The following is a 19378-nucleotide window of genomic DNA, read 5'->3' as shown; positions in this document are numbered from 1 at the left end:
CCCCTTTATTTTTTAATTCCTGCCATTTCCTTTTTATAAATTTGGTGCTAGGCAGGGGTCCAATGACAGAGCTAAGTTTTTCGCTCTTTGGATATTTCTAAAATCTGCACCTAGTATGGGCTTGGGTAAGCTTGAGACTCAAAGCTGCTCTTGAATTAGGCAAATCAGAAAAGTAGAATTCAGAATCTGCCTGTAAATACGTTATGAACAGAGTTATGGACGTAAAAAATCAGTTCAAAGGTATCTCCTTTAATCATATTTTCAGAGAATAAACTCGCATGACAAGTTGTCGAAGGAGGCCCTTTCTTTGTGGAAAAGCATGCTTTTAGAACAAGTTTTCGAAATCGTCGGCTGTTGAGCCTTTAGACCAGTTGTGTATAAGGAATGGATCATTTATCCTAAACAGGCTACAGCTGCAATTATGTCATGCAATTGTGTTGGGATGTTTTAAGCTTGCACAGCTAGACTAATTGCATTTCGATTTCAGCTCATAAATATCAAACATGATCTCTAGATAAGTTGTTATAGCAGTTCACTAAACAATTAAAAGACAAAATGGTGCTGTCTTTGGCTTCAAGTTACAAAGTTTACAGCTCCGCTAACCTAGAGAGGGAGGTGATACTTTCACTAACTTCAAAGCTAGTAAAAAAGAAACCATTTGCAAAAATAAAATCAAGAACATGGAATAGTCTTGTGTATCTTAGGGAAGTGATGAACCAATTGGAGAGGATAGGAAAGAGTTTCAGTGGCAACGGTCTGCAAGGACCCATCTTGATTATCTTCACACATGTTCTAAAGTTCTCACAAAGACCCCTACAACTGCATCTATTTGTCAAATTCAGGATATTGTTTAAAAATAGAGAGTAAATAGACCTATAATTATTTGCCTAAGGGCAAAGCGTTTAAGATCTAGTAGAGCATTAGCTTGGGCATACCAGTGTTGTATCAAAATACTTGACTAGCTCACCTCTCACCTCGTGGAAGATTAGGGAGTATATATTAGTTGTCCTGAGCTATTTTTTCCTTCTTTCAAAACTTACAAAGCACACTGACCACCTGAAATACGGCTCAGTAGAAAACAAGCCTCGAACTTAGGTAAAAGACCATAGAATGTGATCCCTTCTCCTCGCACGGATGGCCTAGGAAACTTCAAAACTAGAAGCATTTTCCAACCTGTCTAAAAGAGTTCAGGGTATCCTCATGCCCTGCTTTTCAACGAGTTTGTAATCAATTTGGCAGCTAACATTGAACTACAACTTTTTCTGGTTATAACCTCATATCCTATGACTGCTCCTAGTCTGTGCATAAATTGCTATATTTTTCTGCGTGGAATTATAGAACTAAAACAGTTAAAGGGTAGCACATGTAGGGCCAATACGACGTGTCCATATTTCTATAAATGCAACAATTTTCAGCTTAATTTTGGCCCGTTCTTTTATCCCAAAGATCCTTGAATAAGAAAACTTAAGAACAACACATGCAGACACTATGAATCCATTCAATCAAGCGTACCTATCCAGGGTTAAATTATGCATACATTATGCATACAATTTTGCTGTCTGCTATCTACTTTGGAGTTTCTAGTTAAAACAATATTTATTCTTGTGCGCTTGTGTAGCCGCACATACATAGCCCATGATAACTGATTAGAGACTTCTGTGCAGAAGTATTAAGATTTAAGAGGAAATAGTCCCTCGAAATATAGCAATGACTATTGCAACTGTAAAGTTTTAAATTGGAAACACAGCCAATGTTTTTCCTTTCAAATGTCACAACAGATATTCCATGGGCCACATGCATTTCCCCTAGTAGCTGACTGACCTACGACTTCAAACAACTCTTGCAGGATCAAAATCGCCACACATTTCACAATCCCTTAAGAACTCCTGCAGGGTGGGGGGAAATTCCAGTTAGAATTTTTATTCCACAAAACTTTCCACAACTTAAGAATAAAAAACCACTTTTCGTTTTGTACTGAATTCTATAAACCAATCCATTGAGACTACAGAATTCCACTAAACTAACACGATTATTAGATGCTACAGACTTTAAAGTTTAAACATCCCTTAAATTCATGCCGAACCTATTTAAATACTATCTGATGAATTCTGCCAAAGCTATTATGAAAATATCAGCCAATGCCAGGCCAACGAAAGGATGCAGAAGGGTTACAACTTTGGTTTCGCAGAAAGTCTTATTTTCAGATCCTCTGCAACTGCGTCAATAAATTCTTCAGTGTTTAGGTAGTGCTCCCTGGAAAGGCTGCAAAAAATATTTACAAGAAAGATGAAAGAGTTAGAATTTGTACAAAAGGCTGCATATTTTACAATATATAGATATTAAAGCGCAAAAACAAAACCTACTTGGAACCGTGAATAATTAGCGCCAAGTCTTTTGTCATTTTTCCGGCCTCAACAGTTCCTACACAAGCAACTTCCAGCTTCTCTGCAAATTCAAGTAGCCTTGCATTTCCGTCCAGTTTTGCCCTGCCAGAGAGAAGTAACATTATCTAGACTGACCCCAGATAAGGGATAAAGCATTTTCAGAACATTGTTAGAACAGGGATACCAGATAATCTCAAGGGTGATAAGATGTAGGGTAGTATCCTGCATAGGTATGATTAGAATTACAAGCCCATGAGTTTAATGGATTTACTAACAATGTGAATCTAGGCAGATACCTGTGTGCAAGCCCACGTGTCCATGCAAAAATAGAAGCAATGCTGTTCGTGCTAGTTTCACCTCCCTTTTGATGTACGCGGTAATGCCGAGTCACAGTGCCATGAGCTGCTTCGGCCTCGATAGTTTTTCCATCAGGACAAACCTATACAAGACAACAAAATCCTGGATGAAGCAGTTTGCAAACAAACAAATTTTGTAGAACCTTTAGGCACTGGTATCAGCTGGAAATCCCACTTGGAGACTCGGTATCTTCAGGCATTCAGTACCTAAGTTTAAACTACAAAATTAAGATTAAGTGGATCCAAATTACATAATGTGATTTCTCAGTATTTCTGTTGTCAACTGCTCAAACAATAACCTTAATTTTAATGGAACATCTGAAAATTATAAAGACAACCATCAACACACCGGTGCACAAACATGGAAGACAATTGTATATTCTTACACATGTTAACAAACTTGTTAGCAAAGAGAAAAGTTAGGTCCCATATTTCAGACGGATTGGTAATAATAAATTAAAACGTAATGCATGGAAGCCGATTTGCAGGTTACCATTTCTATAAAGAATTGACATAAAATGCAAGAAATGTGCTCAAAATAGAATAGGGACAAAAATATGTTATGGAAAAAAGAATAAAATCTTACCAGTACAGACGTCATCAAGCCAAGGGATCCAAATCCTTAAAAATTAAAAACAAATTTACCAAAATTAATAACATGATTAATATCCCCAATGCCCATAACATAAACCAACAATAAATGTAAAAGGTAAAACATCATTACTGGATCCAAATCAGATCACTGAACATCCTTTTATAAGAATCTACTTACCCTGTGCCAAGAAATCACTCTGTACATCACCATCGTAATTTTTGCACGCCCATACATAGCCCCCTTCACTCTTTAATGCATAGGCTACCATGTCATCGATAAGCCTATGTTCATACCTGTTCATTCACATTCAAGAAAATATAAGAGGTTACCAGACAGATGGTGATGATTAGTATTACATGCTCAAGATATAAAACTCACCAGATTCCTGCCTTTTCATATTTACTTTTCCAGTTGGATTCATAGACCTCTTGGAAAATGTCTTTGAACCTACCGAATGAAAATCATATCATGAGTATCTTCATAGACTTTAAGAATATTCTATCCATTCAAAGATGATGTCTGTAATAAACAAGTGACGGATAACAGGGATAAATGTCTGTTTAGAATTCACAGAACACGGGCTAGTAAATATACCTTCCATCGTATTTTTTCAAAATTGTATTTTTCGTACTAAGGTAGAGTGGCCACTTCTTCTCATAGGCCACGGTCATTGAAGCATCAGCAAATGAACGTATCGACTGCAAATGGTAAACCCAGCAAATAAGGGATAAAAATGAGACAGCCTCCATTCAAGCACAAATGTTGCATTTGCTGAAGAACAGAAGAATTCCATACCTCATCAGTATTGTACATGGCTAATGCTACTCCTCCATCACCTTTGAAGTTGTACACCTCTAACTCAGATGTTTCACCATCTTTCTCTGGAACTGCATCAGTCAAAATAAATTGTCAGTTGAATAGTGATATAAAGCAGACATATTATTTTACATATTCAAACAATAAAAATGATACAGATGTCGATGGATAAAAGAGAGCAAGGGTGTTCGTCATTGTTGGAAAATCCTGTGTGCAGTAAGCCGGATTTTAAAGCATCCTCAGAAGCAGAGTTAGGACAAAACAGAAAGAATAACTACACAGAAACATTAAACGATACCGAAAACTAATTTCAGCTTGCCAGGGCCCTTGATAACTGTATCTGTTGCTTTGTATTGGTCACCAAAAGCATGTCTTCCAATACATATGCCCTTTGTCCATCCTGCCAATAATAGAGGTACGAATTATAAAACAGCTAAGATGATGTACATTATTAACAAAATTACAACAATCGCCTAATTTTATTACCTGGAACAAGCTTAGGGACGTTCTTACATAAGATTGGCTCTCTGAACACGGTACCTGCAAGGCAATACATCTTTATAAGCATTTGTTTGGCTGCAACATCCTTTTTCTAAAGACATCAATCCACAAGCACAATGATTGACAAGTTTCCAACCATTCAAAATGTTACGGATAGTCCCATTGGGACTCTTCCACATAGCCTTCAAGTCGAATTCCTTGACTCGAGCTTCATCTGCAAGATAACATTTATATAGATGTTTCAAAATGCAAGGTCGTGATTAGCACCTAAAATTCGCCTGGACAGATTTTGAAAAAACCAATGTCATATTAAAGGTCAAGCAAAAAACAATAATAAATAAACCTGGTGTGATAGTTGCACACTTGATGGCCACATTGTATCTGCGAACAATCATATTAAAACAAAATTATTATAAAACAACGCAAACCCTTAATCTAGAGAAGAAAGGAGATATAACACGTACAAATAGTAAATAGATTGATTACGAGACACTCAAAAGTAAAGATTATGGATAAGAAAGACTTCTTTTACGAATAACGCAAACCTATGGAAAACAAAAACGCTGAAAATTCAACATCGATCTAATTAAATAAAAAAACTACATTACAATCTCTCAACTAATGAAAAGTTTGGAACGCTACAATCTAAAGATTGCTTGACAGAGAAACAACTAAAAAGTAATAGGAGATTCATATAAAGCAGCATTTAGGCAGTTAAAGACAGAATTCCAACAGACCATCGTTGGTTGATAAATTTGGTATTATTTTAAAAAAACCATGTTTCCCAGTGAAGTTAGTTTTCCATTATTTTCCAGTGTTTCATGCTGACACGAGCCCATGAGAAGCCCACAGAATCACATCTTCTAACCAAACTTCATGGAGTATGATGGAGGACAAAACAGAAGAGGTAAAAAGCAAAGAAGAAAAACCCATATAGTTTTTTATTTCAAATAAGAAAGAGAAAACTGCCGAAAAGTTGCAGACCCCATAATCTGACTCAGTGGTTTAACCCTTACTTTCCATTAAATATATAGTGGAGTGTCAATCTAGAAAAATATGTAAACGAGCATAGCTGGCTTGGTACTTTGTAAAACCGGTGAATATAATAAAGGAGAACATCTATCAATAATGAAGCCACATAAGAAAAATATTACATCAGCCCGTCATTTTACAGTCGTGTTATAGCACCTATTCAAAACAAAGGAACTAAGTTGTGTCCAAGTTGCTGCTCCAGAAATTTCACCTTACAACTTTAGAAACAACCCACAATCGACAGCTCAGTGGGCTTTACTAAACCAGAAGCACCAACTACGATAGCAGCTGTTAAGCAACGTTGTCATCTTGAAACCAAATTAAATTCCCATTTGGCAAAGAAATTTTTAATTAATTTTAATTTGGCTGAGACTCGGCTGAAATGGATACCCTGCACTTGTGATGTGCCCATGTTCTAGAATGGGCAATGGATACAAGCTGGCTGTCAAGGCCCCAAATGTGACAACTGCCGAGCCTGGTAACCTGGAGAATTCTCCAACTCACCTTCAAACTTTGTAGTGTTCGGTTGATATACCTCCATTGGGCATAATGCAGAAAAGGTCGACATAAGATGCAACAATAAACAAAGGCCACAATAGCCATTACTAAGTCATACAATCCTCAAAACATCCAATCGTCTTGAATTATTCGCATTCAATAAACTAAGCCTAATTGGTTTTAGTCAACATTTTCCCGTACCAAGAAAATAGTTAACCTTTTGGTGTCATTATCAGATCTAAAACCCAAGATCGCTGAACGTAGTGATGATTTTCACTACGGAAAACTAAATTATATCTGCTCGCTTATCAAAATCTTGGGGGAGAAAAGAAGAAATATGGGCTTACTTTAATGTGGCTTCTGCACTCTCAATTGTAACCTTGTCATCTGTAGCATCGCGATGGGGAAGCCCCAAATCAAAATACTTAATATCCAGCTCTACAAATGGAAAAATAAGCTGCAAAAACATATCGAAAATATTAAAATACTTCACTGTAATGTAAATAACCTGGTCTAAAGATAATCTAATTCATTAAGTACGAATTACCGAGCTAATATATATATATAGTCATTGCAATTTTTGCACATATATCAGCTAGGAGAACATAATGATCATTACCAAACAAAGAATTATCTAGATCAAATTTTCCAAAAAGATTTTACAAAGTCACTTGAAAAGGGAAAGTGATTGAAACATAATAAAAGCTCTCCAGATCAGCTTGAATAAAACGATCTAACAAAGTCAATTGAAAAAAATTTACACATATATCAGCTAGGAGAAAATAATGAACATTACCAAACAAAGAATTATCTAGATCAACTTTTCCATAAAGATTTTACAAAAGCACTTGACAAGGGAAAGTAATTGAAACATAATAAAAGCTCTCCAGATCAACTTGAATGAAAAGATCTAACAAAGTCAATTGAAAAAGAGAAGCGGTTCAATCATAATTAAAGCTCATCAGTCTTCCCCTAAACGCAAGAGAGAGAGGGATTTTCCAGCGATCCAAGCTCTTTCCAGAGATCAACTTTTCCAAAAAGAAGACCAAAAAATATTATTTCAAGACTAGATTGTTATTTCATTCCAAAGCTTCTTGCTCTCAGTACACAATTAATCATTTTCTCTCTTCAAGAAAAACAGAATAATTTTTTGAATATTTTAAACACTTTAAATAGAAATCACATTAGGAATGTTTTAACAGATGTACCTTGTCCTTAATCATTGTCCATATGACCCTGGTCATTTCATCCCCTGTAAAGGCGGAAACAATCAGATCTCAGAGCAACTTCTAACGAGGAAGTCAACAAGCGAAAGCAAACCCATTTACTGGTAAAATCCATGACCATGTATTGCATTTGGACTGCTATCCAATCGAGGAGCTTGAATTTCCTCATAATGGCATTCATAATAAACAAACTAATCCGAAACTTACCGTCCATCTCGACGATGGGATTCTCCACCTTGATCTTCTCCGACGCCATTGTGATAGCTAAAACCTACAACAGAACAAAACAAAACAAATCGCTCCTGAAACCCCATAAAACAATAAAATAAAAGCCATGCAAAACTGCCTGATTTGAACTTGTAGTGCGCTGAAAGACGCATACCAGAGAGAGATTGAAGACAAAGAAGTCCAGGAACCGATCCCAGGCCACCTCGGGGACTTACTGATCCAAAGTCACGATCCAATGGAAGAAATCGAAATGGCCAAACTCAGAAAGAGCTAAGCGAAGGGTGAGTCCAAGTATAGGCTCACATATTAAATAGCAACAATGCTGTGTGTTAACCACTAGCATGTTTGGTCACATGCGATGACTAGCTGTGCCGTGGCGAATTCATTTTCTGAATACACTACCTAATCGTCCCCACTCATTTGCCACTGGTTTGTGCCACGTGGTAGTGAATTGACTGGGAGGCGAGTGCTGATGTATTAGTGTTCAATATTTTCAAAGGCTTTTTATTAACGGGGCAGCCTGAGGAGTCGTAGGGATATAACTGAGAAATGGATGTGGCCCCCTCCCAAAACCCTAATTACCCAAACGAAATGCTCCACCAACCTCAAAAACATGTTTCACCCAAGGGGCAGCCCGAGGAGTCGTAGGGATATAATTGAGAAATGGATGTGGCCCCCTCCCAAAACCCTATTTACCCAAACGAAATGCTCCACCAACCCCAAAAACATGTTTCACCCAACAACCTCCACCCTTAGATCGTGGTTTACTTTACGGGTCGACTCGTTCAACATGCGCACGTAGCCCTATCCTACCTTCATCGTAGCCACTCTCACGATTTCTAGGGTTTCGCGTCCCTTAGATCGTGGTTTACTTTATGGGTCGACTCGTTCAACATGCGCACGTAGCCCTATCCTACCTTCATCTTAGCCACTCTCACGATTTCTAGGGTTTCGCGTTTAAATATTTAGGTGTAATTTATTTTATTTGTTTATACAGCGAGAAGATTTATTATAATTAAGTTGTTAGTGGAAGTAATATTAGCATTTGCACCAGATGTTGCAAAGGAAATGCTGTAAGGCATAAAATAATAATTTTTAAAATTTTATTATAAAAAAGATATTTCCTATTTAAAATTTAATTAATTTTTTTAAATATCTCTCAATATTAATCATATATTCAGTAAGATAACAATTGATTTATATAGGATAGATAACAGTGATTTTTCTTTAACAATACATTAAATTTTACAAGCGATCCGAGATCTGAGATCCCCACTGAGCTCTCCCGCTCGCTCCCTCGGCCCCTTGGCCTGCCATCTGCGAAGCCTGTCTCTCCAGAACTGGCGCGGGTCTGTCCGGCGATCCTCCTCTGCGATCTGCCGGGCCATGGGTGTTCGCCTTCCTTGAGCATCCCGCAAGCCTGACCTCCATGGAGGCGGTGGGCCCCACCCAGGCTCCTCCCTCTCCTCCATCGAAGATCTCCGCAGTTGAGGCGTTCAGCCATCTTCTGGAAGGGCTGCCAAAGAAGAAACCTGCTGAAGCGGCGAAATTCGTAAAGAGGATCGATGAAATCCCCGAGATCTCACTCCCTCCGGAAACTCCGATACAGGTTGCTTTGTCCTTATCCGAACGAGCTCTCATAGGCCAGTTTACGGGTCTATGGCCATCCCCCAAGTCCACAGAGAGCTGGGTCAAAAGAAACTGGGCGCCGCTGATCAAAGAAAGCGTGACCTCTTATTTCCTGGGGCGAGGATTCTTCCTTTTTGAATTTAACACCAAAGAAGACAAAGATCTGATCTTTCGAAACGGTCCTTACTTCATGGGCCCCCAGGGCCTATATCTGAATAAATGGACTCCTGATTTTGATCCAGAAGTGGACGTCCCCAAAGCTGTTCCGGTCTGGGTAAGGCTCCCAAACCTCCCAGTTCACTGCTGGAACTGGGATTCTCTGATGCACATCGGAAATGCTCTGGGGAAATTCATAGACCGAGCAAACAGCAAGGACCAATATGACTGTGCCAGGATCTGCGTTGAGGTGGATCTGGAGGAGGGGCTCCCGGAGGCAATCAAAATCAAAGTAGGAAACTGGATGCATGTTCAGAAGCTAGACTACGAACAGTTGCCCTTCAAATGTCGGAAATGTCAGGTTTATGGGCACTTTGCCAGGAACTGCCCATCGGCGAATGAAACAACTCAAGGTAAGGAGGTCGGCTGGAACCAAGTCAAACGATCCAAAATGCCATCCAAGACTCAGAAGCCGGGAGGAACTACAGGCAAAGGGATCCATCAAGACCCAGTTCAGCAGATCCAGCAAAGCCAGCCCAAGTCTACCCCAGAGAACAGGTTTGAACTTCTCAGCTCCCAACCAGAGGATCCACATGAAGAAGCAAATCAAAAGTCAGTGTCCCCAGACAAAGACTCTCCATCTCATATCTTTAAAGACATGGGAGTTCCAGAAAGCTCAAAAGGAACTCCTGAAGTAGCCGAGGAGGAGGACCAAGAATCAGAAGACTCGGAGGAGGAAGGAGAAATAGGAGAGTCCCAATCCTCTGTAAGGAGATCTACAAGAGGGCGCAAAACGGATCGGGAAAAAAGAGAGCATGAAACGTACAAGGACAAGCTACAGGGCAGCCAACCAACACTGGAGAAGCTGCTAGCAAAAAAGCCGAAGATGGCAAGAAACCAGCACCAAGGCTCCAAGGGAGCCCAACCGAGCAAAGGTAAATAATGAAAATAATCTCCTGGAACTGTAGGGGTATGGGCAGCAAGATCAAAGAAGATGCTATTCGAAATCTAATTAGAATAGAGGTTCCGGACATACTCCTCCTCCAGGAGACTAAAATGGAGGAATCTGATTTCCTTCAGGTAAGCAAAAAACTCTGGAAAAAAAGTAACGCAACAGCAGTCTCAGCCCGAGGAGCCTCCGGAGGGTTGGGTACTCTCTGGAATGAAAGTAGGTTTTCATTGGTGTCACAGGTATCAAATATCCATTGGGTGATGGTAAAGATGCAGCACATAATCACAAAAGAAATCTTTTGTCTTATTAATGTTTATGTACCAGTCAACGCCGGAGAAAAAAAGGACTGCTAGGATTCATTAAGACAGCAAGCAGAGTTGGGCAATCTGGATAAAGTCATCATAGCAGGTGACCTGAACATCACGCTGCACTCTTCAGAAAAGTGAGGAGGTTGTATCGTGCGAGATCCGGCAAGGGAATGGGCAGAGGATCTCCTCCTAGATTGGGATCTGATCGATATCAAGCCTGTCTCAGGTAAGTTCACTTGGTCCAATAAAAGATTAGGCCCCGGGCATATCACTGCTAGGTTGGATAGATTCTTTGTTCATAGCTCGTTTCTCTTGCTTGGTTTAGATGCAAGCATGCACATTCTTCCTTGTAGTACCTCTGATCATAATCCTATTATGCTATCTCTTAGAGCTCACTCTGACCTTGGCCCCATTCCCTTCAAGTTCAGTCCTTTATGGATCAAGGAACCAAGCTTCATGCAGATTGTCAAAGAATGTTGGTCCCTGCCTGTAAGTGGATCTCCATTCTATATATGGGAGGAAAAAATCAGAAGATTGAAGTCAAAGCTAAAGGGCTGGGCCAAATCCCTGGCCAACCCAGCAACTGAAAGAAAAAATACTCATAATCAGCTAGAAGCCCATTACTTGCAAACGGAAGAGGCATATATCACCAGAGACATATTAGACAAAGAGGCGCAGCTCCAACAGCAATATCATAAATCATGCCTGGCTGAAGAGGAAGCGTGGAGGATCAAATCACGCTGCCTATGGCTAAAGGCAGGCGACAGAAATACCAGTTTCTTTCACAAACAAGCTGAATCCAGGAAATGCTTTAATTCCATAACAGAAATTAGAGAAGGAGATATCACGCACAAAGATTTTACAAACATTAAACAAGCAGCCCATCAACATTTCAAAAGGCTGTACAGCGCAGAGGAGAATACTCAACAGAATTTGCAACTGTTGGACGGGGTTCCCAACCTCGTTTCTGATGAGGAGAATCATCATCTAGAGAAAAATATCACAATGGAAGAAGTCAAAAATGCCCTGGCTGCTATGAACCCCGATAAATCACCAGGACCAGATGGGTTCTCCGCCTCCTTTCTCCAATCCTGCTGGCACATAGTGGGGAAAGATTTGTGTAAAATGGTTCAAAAATCGCAGATTTGTCAGAAATTAGGAGGAGGAACCAACTCTTCATTCCTTGCCCTCATCCCCAAGGAAAAGGGAGCTAATGCTTTCAATAGGTTTCGGCCCATATCCCTTTGTAATATTGGCTACAAGGTGATCACAAAAATCATTGCTAACAGGTTGAAGCAAATCCTACCTAGAATCATTCCTGAGAACCAAGGGGGCTTTATACAAGGGAGATATCTGGTGGACAACTTTCTTCTTGTCCAAGAGGCTATCCTGTCAAGTCAGAAGCGCAAAGAACAAGGTATGGCTATAAAATTGGATTTAGCAAACGCCTTTGACCGAGTTAATCATTGTTTTCTATTTAATGTTTTGGAAAAATTTGGGTTTGGAGCAAGGTTTATTAATTGGATCCGGGCCTGCATATCGGAACCTTGGATCGCTCCTCTAGTTAATGGTAGATCTGCAGGTTTCTTCAAAGCTACAAGAGGGTTAAGACAGGGCTGCCCTCTGTCCCCTCTGCGGTTCGTTATTCAAGCTTCAGTTCTCAGCTTTCATCTAAACAAAAAATTGCAAGAGCAAGAGATCCCAGGGATCTCCATAGCAAGGGGAGTCCAACATATAAACCATGCCCTTTTCGCAGATGACACTTTGCCTCTTGGAGCAGCTTCGATCCACTCAGCCAAAAAATTCAAAGAGGCCCTCGACGAGTACTGTATCGAATCTGGAAGTAGCCTCAACAAGGGTAAGTGTCACATTTATTGTTGGAACACCCCCCCATCTCTGATAACTTCCATCTCGAGATGTCTTGGATTTGTCGCCACCAAAGATTGGACCTCTTTTAAGTACCTGGGTTTGCCAATATTTCTCAAGCGCCCCTACAGCAGAGATTGGCTGCCTCAGGTAGAGAAATTTAAAATCAGGCTTCAGGCATGGGGGATCAACTGGTTAAATATGGCAGGAAAGACTATACTCATAAAAGTTGTTCTTAGCAGCCTCCCTCTTTTTCAATTCTCAGTGCTTCTTGCGCCCAATGGCATTCTACAAAAAATGGAGAAGTATATCAGATATTTTTTTTGGAAAGGGGGTAAAAACAATGAAAGGAGATTCCCGTTAGTAAAATGGGAGACGATCCTCAAACCCATGATTGAAGGAGGGCTCAATATTAAAAAACTTCAGTTGCAGAATATAGCAATGTGTGGCAAGCAACTCTGGAGACTAATAGCGCCCAAACCTGGCTGGGCACAGTTAGCAATCTGGAGAAAATACTTCCAAGGCAAATGAATGAGATGCTTAGATGGGCCTCTTCCGCAAGGAACCTCGCCTTTCATCACGCTCTGCTCAAAAGCAGCCCCGCTATTGCGATCCAGAGCCTATTGGATTCCCGGGAATGGGAAAAAAATTAATCTATGGACAGATCGAATCATGGACAGAGATCCAATCGAAGACTGCCCAAACGTGACTGCATTAAAAATCTGGATGAAGGCTACAGGGATAAACAAGCTATGGGATATTACAGCGTGGAATGGGTTGCAATGGGCGGGCTGGCAGCTGTCGGACGTGCCGTCAAACCTCCAGCATGAAGTCAACCATCTCCGCGTCCTGCTGAATGGCATTGCTCCCCTGCACTGCCGCAAGAAAGACAGACGAGGATGGGGTGATCGGGCTGCAGGTTACTCGGTCGCCTAGGCCTATGCGCAGCTAGATTCTATCCCCAACGTGCCACCCGATCCAGCCCCATGGAAATCCATTTGGGATATCAAATCGCAGCCCAAAATCGATCTCTTCTGTTGGCTGTTATGCCATAGAAAAATATTGACAGAGGATAAACTCCAGAGGCGTGGTTACTGTGGACCTTCCAGATGTTCCTTGTGCCAAGAATCAGAAGAAAACGCCACGCATCTTATTCTCAGCTGTAAATTCTCCATTCAGGTATGGAGAGAATTAATGGATGATTGGAATCCAAGATTCGAGTTACCTGCCACAATAATAGTCCTATTTGCAACTTGGAAAAACAGTTATCCTGGTCCCTCTCCTAAAAACAAATTGATCAAAGCGGCCTGGGCATCACTTCTCAAAATTTGCTGCTGGCAAATTTGGTTAGAGCGAAATGGCAGAATCTTCAGAAGTACTCAGCACAATCCCAAGAAAGTTGCAGCCAAGGTAAAGAGCCAATTAAAAGAATGCTTGGGAGAACAAAAAGACGACTCGAATCTCAGCCAGATAGACATAGATTGGGGGTCCTCCCTGGACCTGCAATTCCGCCAAAAAATCAGAAGCATGGACCACCCTGAGGAATGGAAAATCAGGGGAAAAAACAGCGAGGAGTTTCAAAACTGGGTCCCCAAACAAAAGGCTCACTCTCTATTCTTTGACGGGGCATCAAAAGGGAATCCGGGCAAGGCTGGAGCAGGAGGAGTTATTAAAAACATTGATGGAGTACCGATTCTTCAGTTTGCCTGGGGTCTGGGAATCAACTCCAGTATTCAAGCTGAGGCATTAGCCCTCTTCCAAGGACTTAATCTGCTTTTGAAGCTGGGAATCAAGGAGGCAATAATTTTTGGGGACTCTGAAGTGATCATAAAAACCATGGTGACCAATTCTAGTCCGCGGGATCTAAGGTTAGCAAGGTTGATCCAAAGAATCAGAAGCATGGCGAAGCTGTTCCAAAACCTGAGATACTATCACGTGCTGAGAGACAACAACAAAGAAGCAGATCTTGAAGCCAATAAAGCAGCACAACTCAAGGACGGGGCAATGAAAAGCGACGAGGAAGAAACATGGGTCCCAATCCCTTAAATCTGTTCAGCAGCTATGTTCTTTTGTTTGATTCTAAAACAATTTGTCTGTATATTTAAACTTGGGCAAATTGCAGAAACAAACTCTTTAGATGACCCCAAAAGGAACTGGAAGTGGAATTCAAGCTCCACAGTTACTCAGAAGGACGAATCCTACTGGATCGGGCCTATTGTAATCAGAAAATTGGTATTCAGACCGACCCAATAATATATTCCATAACTGTTCTTGTAAAAAAAAAAAAACAGTGATTTTTCTTTAGAAAATGTACACCAATTGATTTTTGTTATGTAGTTTATCATTATGTTGGATTGATAACAATGCTATTTACTGGTTAAAAAGTGTACATCAATTGATTTATATGGAGTTTATGCATCATTAAATGTCAGGTTCAAATCGTAAACTATCGCATCTCATTGATGAGCAGACGCTGCTCCCACTCAATGCATGACTAGAAAGGACTTTGCAAGGGAAAAACTGCCAGAAAAAGAGGGCCACTCAACCACTGGAAAAAGGGGTCATATGATGGAAACAATACATATTTGTTAATGGATATTAAATATTTACAATTATATAATTAGCTTACTAAAATGTAATTAAAAAAATTATATGATAAAAACAAATTATATCATATATATATGATTTGTTAATGGACATTAAATAAACAATTATATATATCTACAATTATATAATTAACTTGCCAAAATCCAACATTAAAAATATACAATCCATTAGCAAACTACTTATTTTCTTGGCCATAGGATAGCCCATATCATGTCACAAACCTCTTATTACACTGTCCAATACAAATATATATATATATATATAGTCGGAGCATCTAACCACGGTAACTTGGTAATTCAAAGGTTAATTGCCATATTAATGTTTGCATGGTTTTAGGACAGGTGTTACATTTATGTTTCCCCATCCCACTGATATTTTATGAGCGATTATGGTGTTTCTGGCTTTTTCGGTTCACTTGTCACTATGCACTGTACCTTACCATTAATATCACGTTTATCTGGTTCTGTGTATTAACTCTATCCCTTGCGAGCTGTTCTCTGGACCGTTCGATTGAGTTTGATGATCTCCATGGTTCTGCCTTGGCTGCGTGGCACACGCAGGGCGTCCTTCCCCAGCTGGAAGCCTCGGGATCCCTCTCTCATCAACGGTGGAGAGCTCAGTTACTCGATCCTAGGGTTACAATTCCATCAACGGAAAGTATGCTTTCTCGGTGGCTGAGTTGAGGCTCATTTGGTTCCTACGCTTTGCATGTCTGCTCGAGCTCTGCTCCTACCATGGTTCGGTGCTTTGAATGAGACGAAAACACTGCCTCAGAGGGCTAGCTTTGTATTCTGGGCTGAGACCTTCGAATGGTAAGACACCTAGTTTTTTTTTTTTTTTTTTTGGAAAAACCAATTTCAATTTCTAAGTTAGCTTAGATTGTTGCTCTTATTTATCTCCAGGTTATGTTATTGACTAAATGTTGGTTCCTTCTGACACAGTGAAGGGGATTCAGGCTCAAGTACCTTGGCCTCCACCTTAGCGGTTCTAGCTCTTCTCGGAGGTTAATGTTGCGCACAAACACTCCGAGTAAGTCTCGGTCCGAAAGGTTTGCATATGGTTGTTTGAGGGGACTCGTTTCCTTTGCGTTTTTCTGGGAGCCGCCTTAATTTTTGGGTAAGGCCCGGTTGCGTTCGTCCGCTCAGAAGGATAGCATCTCTCTGTTGTTTTACGTTTACCTCTCGAGGACTTTCTCGCAGTCAACCTCCTCAGGTCGTGCCATATTTAAATTCTCGGCAGGGCCTACCTGCTCTAGGGTCTGCACAATGGTAGAATGCTAAGTTCGAATTTTCTACTGGTTATTATTATGTAACAAACATTCTTCCCAAGAGAAAGAACGGTTTAAGCGATGTAATGTATATGTTTTTTTTTGTTTAAAGTCTCCCACGGGTTGGAGCCCCTTTTCAGCATTCTGTAAAGTTTACTGATAATGTAATGGATTTCTTTGGTAGCCGAGGTCCCTTAAGGCTATGGTTACAGTTTATCTGTCGTTATTCATGGATTCTTGTTATTAAACTTATCATCTTTTCCTATATGTAAGGTATTTTACAATACTCTGCTGGTATAAGGACATGCATAGACTTCTCTTAGTTCTGCGAGTTTGCTATTGTTCATATCATTCTCCGTATAGACCCTTTTGATTTCCTTCTGCTGTAAAAAATGTTGTGTTCTGCTAAGCAAATGAATTTGTTGTGCTAGCCGTTGTGTTTTACTGTTATAAAGATTATTTGCTTGCTATTGCTGGGTGTATACGTTAGGTAATTTTTTGGGTTTGGATACTTGTGAACAAGGTTTCCTGTTCTTTTGTTACCCGCCTCATAGCGCGCGGCTAGTTTTTGCAAATTTTAATAGGATGGGCTCTGTTAAAGGTTCCCTCCCTAAGCGCCATTTTCAGCTTAAGCCCGAAAGTCTCTTCAGGGTTTGGACATAGGGCCGCTTCACACTTCTGCTCACATCTCTACAGTTTGCCGAGATTTAGCTTCTTCATTCTATCACTTAATTCATTCTTCTCGCAGAGAATAGACTAGAGGGAACAACATAGAACGATGAATTCTTTTTTTAGCCACAGTAGTAATGTTGACAGAGTAAAGCAGTGTTTGTTCACCAAGAGGACTGGTCTATTTATTGTTGCGGCTTCCGCCGTGCTTCTAGTTGTTGTAATTTGTGTTTCTGTCCAACATATTCAGTCGAAGAGTAGTCGTATAGCATTCAAAACTTCTGTCAAGGTGATTTGAACATCAAATGAATTTCTCAAAGGAGCTTGCGACAGGATGCCCCACCCATAGGTCTGCGTTTCGACTCTCGCAGGCTTCTCCGCTGAATCCACGCAAGCAAATCCTCCTCAGGTCATCAATGTTATGGTGAAGGCATTGATTGGCATAGTGGAGAGGACATTCATGGTCAGTTCAAAGTTGACAGGGGAAGTGGCCCCTGGATTAGAATGGGATGCTCTCGAGGACTATCTCGAACTAGTGGATATGACAGTCGATGATCTCTCCCCAAGCCCTCTCCAAGTTCAGCTCAAACGCTCCTGGCGATGTGAAGACATTTCTCAGCGTAGGTCTCACCAATCAAGATACCTGCATGGAAGGATTCGCCACTGCAAATAAAAAACAATAATAAAAAACAATATGACTGCCCATGCCCTAGATCCACCATCCGCCAGGTTTCAAAACGCTTTCGCAGCACAGGCACCCGGTGAAGGCCAGGACAAGATCCTGGCTCACCGGAAGAAACAGAAACGCCAATGTCCGGAATGTACACCCAGAAAGTTGCATCGTTGTACTCGTCAGGAATCACAACTCTAGTTTTCCTCCTGCGCTCTGTGGCCACTACTCTCCTCTTGCGCTCTACAGACATTGCAAAGCCAAAAGTAATGAGATTGATACCATGTTGTAATCGGTTATGTTGACCATTGCACAAACCGTTTCCTAAACGAATTTGTAACCATTCTGATCGAGTGGTTGAAACTTTTGCAATCATCTAACATAGGATCCTATGGCGTACAAGGATGACAGGTGGGCAGAGAGGGGAATTAATTTCAGAGGGAATGCCTTACGACGTAATTAAGAGTTTAAATGCATGTTGAATAGTGATGGTCTAATCCCATGACCTCAACCTAGTTATCATGTCATTATTTGGCATGAACGACAATCCTCAACAATTTTCATGCCCACCAAAGTCTATTAAATCAACTTTTCTTCCCATTCTATTTGGTCAACTGTTAAACAATAACCATGAATTATACACACATGCATTATGTTATGTCTCTGAGCCATGGGTTTTGTACTTCGAAGTGAACCAAAAGGGGTTAAGATTTTGCTGGATTATCCAAAATGTAAGAAATGTACTACAACATTGGATGGTTTCCATTCATAGAGATGGAACATTTACTTCAACATCTAGGGGAACAAATCATAAGATGGGAATTCCAAAGAGCTTCATGAAGAAGAAGCCATGGGTTTTGTAGTTCGAAGTGAGCCAAAAGGGGCTAAGATTTTGCTGGATTGTCCAAAATGTATGAAATGCATGTAAGAAATGCACTACAACGTTGGATGGTTTCCATTCATAGAGATGGAACATTTACTTCAACATCTAGGGGAATAAATCATAAGATGGGAATTCTAAGGTTGTAGATGTATATGGAAAGTACAAAGAAACTTATCCTTCTATTTTATTTTCATAGAAGTTTAAAGAAAACCATGGAAATCCAAAATTAAATTTGCCATTATGGGTTAGTGAAAATTCTATTTTATTTTCATATTAGTTTAAAGAAAACCCTGGAAATCTAAAATTAAGTTTGCCATTATGGGTTAGTGAAAATTCTAGGTGATCTCATAGAACTTTAAAGAAAACTCCGAAAATCCAAAATTAAGTTTGCCATTATGGATAGTGAAAATTTTGGGTGAGCATGAGTTAAGGAAAAACGACAATAAAAGAGAAGAAAATGAAGCAAAAAATAGCAATCCTATTGTTAAAAAGCAACCATAACAACAATATTGAGGTGGAAGACTTAGAGGAAGAACAAAGTGATGATGATATATTTATCAAAAGCTTGGTAAAACACTTTAAAAAGTCTTATAAAGTGTTTACCAACAAAGACCATGTTATAGAATCAATAAATTCCGCAATTTCAGAATTTGAGGACAAATTTGTATCAGAGCCTATGTGATGATGATATATTTATCAAAGCTTGGTAAAACACTTTAAAAAATCTTACACTTC

General features: G+C 40.1%; 1 protein-coding gene across 3 annotated transcripts; it reads right to left on the bottom strand.

Annotated features, from left to right (window-relative positions):
• Positions 1-1493: 1493 nt before the first annotated feature.
• On the bottom strand, positions 1494-7991 carry LOC149205291 (isocitrate dehydrogenase [NADP]). Of its 3 annotated transcripts, none has more exons than XM_089394976.1 (17): positions 7791-7991; positions 7616-7679; positions 7391-7434; positions 6530-6639; positions 4996-5033; positions 4789-4866; positions 4638-4691; positions 4450-4551; positions 4131-4222; positions 3930-4033; positions 3714-3782; positions 3513-3628; positions 3327-3361; positions 2681-2823; positions 2364-2486; positions 2084-2262; positions 1494-1886 (listed from the first exon to the last, which is right to left on the bottom strand). In XM_089394976.1, the coding sequence occupies exons 2-16, from the start codon at positions 7662-7664 to the stop codon at positions 2169-2171; spliced, it is 1251 nt and encodes a 416-aa protein (XP_089251102.1). In that variant the 5' UTR covers positions 7665-7679; positions 7791-7991; the 3' UTR covers positions 1494-1886; positions 2084-2168. The 3 variants fall into 3 exon arrangements, with proteins under 3 accessions (XP_089251102.1, XP_089251100.1, XP_089251101.1); XM_089394974.1 differs by having other exon boundaries at positions 2173-2262; positions 7791-7990; XM_089394975.1 differs by having other exon boundaries at positions 2176-2262; positions 7791-7988.
• Positions 7992-19378: the final 11387 nt, after the last annotated feature.

Source organism: Pinus tabuliformis, chromosome 1_2 (genome assembly GCF_031772625.1).
Source record: "Pinus tabuliformis cultivar Carrire ecotype Pingquan chromosome 1_2, CPIR1, whole genome shotgun sequence".
NCBI lineage: Eukaryota > Viridiplantae > Streptophyta > Pinopsida > Pinales > Pinaceae > Pinus > Pinus tabuliformis.
Note: the sequence above shows the minus strand (reverse complement) of the source record. Positions and strands in the feature narration are given on the sequence as shown.